General features: G+C 39.0%; 1 gene segment (V, D, J or C); it reads right to left on the reverse strand.

Annotated features, from left to right (window-relative positions):
• Positions 1-2379: 2379 nt before the first annotated feature.
• On the reverse strand, positions 2380-3233 carry LOC127363889 (Ig heavy chain V region 5A-like). The segment is given in 2 exon segments: positions 2380-2958; positions 3048-3233. Coding segments are annotated over 2 exon segments (348 nt in total).
• Positions 3234-6000: the final 2767 nt, after the last annotated feature.

The following is a 6000-nucleotide window of genomic DNA, read 5'->3' on the forward strand; positions in this document are numbered from 1 at the left end:
GCCCTTAAAAACGGTAGCTGTCTTCAGGTGCTCCTCCAGCACACTGTCAAGGGAGGCAACAAAATCCACCAAGCCCCGGAAAATGCCGGGGTTGTCCGAGGAGTCCGAGTCAGTCTCGTCATGACCACGCAAGGCCAACTCAAAAGCCCCACAAAGCTTCGATCATTTTGGATAAAATGTGCCTGTTTTTATCCATCTCCTCATTATGTTTCCTCCCCGCAATCCTGTGGCCGTCTTCCAGCTGCATATCGATGTTCACCCTTCCTAATATGGCGAGCTGTACAGAGTTCTCCATGTGTGCCCTGGTGTTCTCATGTTTCTTTACCTTCTCTGACAGGTGCTTCATATCCCTCACTCCGGTAACTGTCCATGCTGGATCTGTCCCCGTTTTAAAAAGCAAGCACGGAAAGAAAAATAAAGCATTAGCATGAGTGCACCCAGCTCACCACGCCTTCCTGGTGTACCAGCTACGGGAGAAGCCGCCGCCATATACTGCTTCCCTTTCTCGCTAGCCTGCTGTCTGATTGAGAGCTCAGGTTGATCTGGGCCCAGCTCTTTCACCCGAACTTTCTCCGACAAAGTTCTCCTCTCAAACAGATCTTGGAGGAGAGATTTCACCGAGTTAGGGTTGGGTCTTGGAGGGGTAACGTTCGCGCTCGCCATTGTTGTCTAGTAGAAATGGCGCCTCTAGAGCCCGGTCCTTATTTTATCAGGGGCGAGCTTGGGGCAATAAAATAATCACCCTTCTTGGATTCGATTTAAGGACGCTGATTTGCTAAATTTTATGTCATACATTCACATCTTAAATTAGCTTGGCTTAACTGCTACATAGTCCCGCCTCCTGAGGGCGCTTTCTCTAAAAGCCCCAGAGCTGATGAGGCGTTCAGACAGGCAGAGGAAAGGTTGCGAATATGATTTTCTATCATATTTTACACATATTACTGGGTGCATTCCATATTTCAAACACACAAATATTGACATACTGACATTTTTATTATTATTATTATTATTATTATTATTATTATTATTTTTATTATTATTATTATTTTTTTTGTGGCTCAAGGGGGCGCCCTAGCGCCCTCTATTGGCCAGCCGCCACTGATAGATAGATAGATAGATAGATAGATAGATAGATAACTTTATTAATCCCACAATGGGGAAATTCATTTGCATACAGCAGGTCCAAGGTCTTATTGTCTTATTGTGGTGCATGTGACAAACTGGTGGAAGGTTGGGAGTGTGGACGAGAGAGAAACGTGGTTGAAGTCCCCTGTGATGATGATGAAGTCCCCTGTGATGATGATGAAGGCCCCTGTGATGATGATGAAGGCCTTTTCATTGTGTTTCATTTGCAGTCCTGCAGTCACAGTGTGGATGATGGACGTAGTCCGAGGGCGACGAGCTCGATGTCCGGGCTGCAGACACTCTCTTTCACACAGACTTACCGGGGTTACACCACCTGTTGTTTATGAGCACAGCAAGTCCCCCTCCTTTCTTCATACCGGTCGCGGTGCTGTCCCTGTCGGCTCGAACCGTCTGGAAGTCGGGAATGGTGACGTGGGAGTCCGGTATCTGCTGTAGCCACGTTTGTAGCTCCTCCAGTATGGAGGGTCTCTCTCCAGTCAGGATGCTCGGGGGCCTCAGGGCGATCATCTGGTCGCGGGTGTAAACAATGCGACTCCCCGTCGCCATGGAGACCCGTGTAAACAAAAAAATAAAAAGTGCTCAAAAACGCCAAAAAAAGTATTTAGGCGACGTGAACAAAGTAGTAAGAAGGTAAGAAAACAGTTAAAAATAGAAAGAAACAGGCTAAAAACACACTGAAAACACACTAAAACTACAACAATGATAGGAGCTGCCATGACAGGCTGCCGTTGTCGAGGCGCCATTCCAGAGTGGCAGTGGCCACGTGAGGCACCCAGCAAGCTGGTTATTCACCTGAAAGCTCTGGATGTGTCCCTGAGACAACTGCTCTGACCACACACCACACAGAAAATAACAAACCACAAAAATAAAACAAGCCCAAATGGACCATGTAGCTATACCTGACCAGGGAAACTCCACAAAAGCCAAAACATACCACACTAGAGGACCAAACAATCACTTCTGTTAGCTCCTACCTGCGTACTCATTTCAACAGCTGCTGGATGCAGGACCAAACTCCCCCTGACTGAAACAACAATCATATCAACCAAATCTTATCCAAAAATGCATCTCTCCAAACAAAGGATGTGCTCTGTGTTGTTATACTGAATGTGAATGATTTATCTGAATTCTGTTGCTCAGTATTAACTTCTAATTATATGAGCCATCTTAAAATGAGCCTGTATTCATGAACAGAATTTTGACTCTTCACATTTTCCCTTTTGGTTGGAACGGTTTTACTTATACACATACTCAGCTTTGACACTGAGTTGCTGTTTGTTCATTCATGGAGATTGAAAGTCAAACACAGCAGTAGTGCATATATTAATATCTTTAAAATAATATTATTTCAGTGGAACCTGGACAGAGGAATTTTGGTAATGAAAAATAAAATATATGTTAATTACAGTCAGAAAGGCAGGACAAGTGATGCTGAAACAACGAGTGCTCAGAGTGACGGTAAATCGAGGAAGTAGTTTTTGTACGACTCTGCTGTTATTGTCTCTCACTGTGTGTAGCGGGCACAGTAATACACAGCAGAGTCTTCAGGCTGCACATTCTGTCCGTTTAGAGTCACTGTGTTACTGGAAGAGTCTAAGGTGATACTGAACTTGTTCTTCAGTGAATCTTTGTAATATGCTGTGGATCCAACACGTTCCATTCCAATCCACTCCAGTCCTTTCCCTGCAGGCTGTCTGATCCAAGCTGTGTAGTAGCTGCTAACAGAATAAGAGACCTGACAGGTGATGGTCAGACGTTGACCTGGCTGCACAGTCACAGAGGCTGGCTGTGTCAACTGTTCACACTTCACACCTGTTAAAAAAGAAAATGTTTTGTAACAAATGATCAAGTTATACTGCAAAAGAAGAACTGTTGACTTTGACAAATCCAGAGAGACTCACATCCAGCTGCCAACAGCAGCAGCAGAGCTACAGAGAACATGGTTTATGTTGAAACTGACGTGCTGTGAACTCCACTGACAGCCTGATGGGAAGTTTTTATAGCTGAGTAACAAGGAAGGTCACTGAGTTTGCATAGAATCAAACATATGAAGCATCAATGTTGGTCTAACTGGAGCCAATAGAAGAGTCTGTTGACTGTTATTATATCTGCAGAGTGAAAACATGCCTGGAAATCACCTCTGCTTTACATATGATATTTTAACTTCATTACACACTCAACTGTAACATTTTGAAAATGAAACTTTACATTTAGAGTTACAGAAATGAAACAACTGTAACCTTTGCTATGACTATAAACTATTACTGTCTAAATCTTTACTATTAAAACATTTTTTTCTAGAATTACAAACAATAACCAGGATAATTATTCTTAATATGAATATTAACATGTATCATGGGTAATGGAAACATATTTATTCAAATCCATCTACTTTGCTCACTGACTGTACTTACTGACTGTATCTGCTTCAAACAGAAATACAGTGACAGCAGTGAGGACCATGTAAATAATATGAGAACTGTCTGCAGGTTTGCTTTAAAGACATTTAACAGTTTCCATGTTTGCAGATGTTTGAAGACGACTTAGAGCCTCGAGAGGAAAACAGTTGCTCAGGAACTGAAACCTGTGAGACAAAATGCAGAAAAATATAAACCTTTGGTAGGTTGTGCATTTATAAGTTACTGTTTGTATTTATCATCACATTTTACCTTCATGTGCAGTTGGGACAGAAATATGTAGCAATCCACCATTTTCTTTTTACAAATTCAGCTGTTTTATTGCAGTAAATTGTCAATATTCTCTCCACAACTTTTATATATTTCTCTGCAGTTCTAGTTAATTACAATAATTATTTAATTCCTATATCATTTGTTACGATATAACATATTTTTATATAAAGTATTTATTTACATACACAATATATGTATTAAAGTAAATGCATTTTGTTTCCTCCACTTTCTTGCCGTCTCTCAGAAATGGTTTTAATGAATCCACAGAATGTGATGGAAACATTTTCTTGTTTTGTGCTTTAGTTCAGTCCAGAGTTCAAGTGTCAGTCAGTTAAGATCAATGAGAACAGCAGATCTGAGAGTCTCCTTTTAGTAACATAGGAGGGAGAAAGTAGACACTGACTGCCCTCTAGTGTCTTTATAACTGGAACTGTGACATTATTTTTCACTCTCATACTGTGAGCTACTTTAGATGCCAAATGATATAAACATTAATGTGTAGCTGCATGTCTTTCTTTTATTCAGACCTGGACAGTGATTTCAGCAGACTGTTCGGCTGTCATTAGCTGATCTGTGAAGAAGTGATCATTACAGGAAGAAATTGTATTAATTTAGGTGATTAATTTTTATTGTTGTTGGATGATCTTCCTCACAGATTGTTATGTTTTCTTAAAGAAAAGAAGCAAAAGGGAAAAAACAAAAAGAAAAAAAAGATGCCTGGAAATCACCTCTGCTTTACATATGGTATTTTAATTTCATTACACACTCAACTGTAACATTTTGAACATCAAACTGTAAACTTTTCATTAACTAAACTATTATTGTCTAAATGTATTGTTTTGGCTACATTTCAATATTAAAACATATCAGTTTGTATAACTGCAACAACTGTATTGATCATTATAGCTATTCTTGATGTGAATACGAATCATAGATAATGGAAAACATATTCAATAAAATCAGTATTGCAATAACAATGATAATGTGCATCCAATGAAACAAAAGAGCAACCAGAATGTTGCTTTCTATTAAACATGTTTACAGTGTGTTCAGTGTGTTAAATTAATTACAGCAGACTTTGAATATGACACCACATTCCTGATGAAGTATGAGCACAGCGTTTTACTGCAGCATTTGTTTATTCATTTATTCGCTCACATATTGTATTTGCTGCAAACAGAAATACAGTGACAGCAAGGATCATGTGAAACTTCAGTGTTCAGTGAGTTGCTGATGATGTTCGTAATGAGGGAAGAGTTTGCATAGAGCTCCCTCTGCAGGTTTAAAAAGGGAACATGGAACACCAATTAACTTAAAATAGAGAATTATTTCTACAAGAGAAAATAAAATTAATGATAGTTGGTGTTTCTGTATTTGAATGATAAACTTGAAAGTTTTGTTATTGTTTTTGTACACAAAAAGAACAAAACTTGTTTTCTTCTCCAAGCATCAACATACAAGAACACAGATACAAAACATGTTTTATGATTATATATTTTAATTTGTTGTTAAAAATATATGGAATGTGAAATACAGAACAGAAAAGATAAACACAAATCTACATTTAAACTAAACTAAAACATACAATTATACATACATATATACTATAAAAAATACTTAATGCTCTCACTATTGGGCTGTTGTTCAGCTATTGAGGAGTTACTTTGAATGAAGTTCTGTGGAATATGCAAAATATTCCAAAATATATACAGTAATATTATTTCTACATTTATATGTCTGTTCTAATTATTTTTCTATTCAAATGTAAGTGGTTCTCACAAAGGAAATGTATTCTATCATTTTCTTGGACTAGTTGAAGCGAGGACATTTATCTTGAGAGATTATTGTGGTAAAGATGAGTACTGTAGGATTTTGTACAGCTGCTCAACCAACTCCAGTCACTGTGAGTCTCGAGCACAATAATAAACAGCAGAATCTTCAGTCTTCAGACTGTTCATCTGCAGATACACCTGCTGTCTGCTGTTGTCTCTGGAGATGGTAAACCGGCCTTGAACTGACTGAGAGTAGTAGATGCTACCACTGCCACTGCTGATAAAAGCAATCCACTCCAGTTCTTTTCCAGGAGCCTGTCTGATCCAAGTATTATCATAATGACCACTAAACCCTGAATATGTACAGGTCAATCTGTGAGATTCTCCAGGCC

The sequence above is a fragment of the Dicentrarchus labrax genome, unplaced genomic scaffold (genome assembly GCF_905237075.1).
Source record: "Dicentrarchus labrax unplaced genomic scaffold, dlabrax2021, whole genome shotgun sequence".
In the NCBI taxonomy this organism is placed as follows: Eukaryota; Metazoa; Chordata; class Actinopteri; family Moronidae; genus Dicentrarchus; species Dicentrarchus labrax.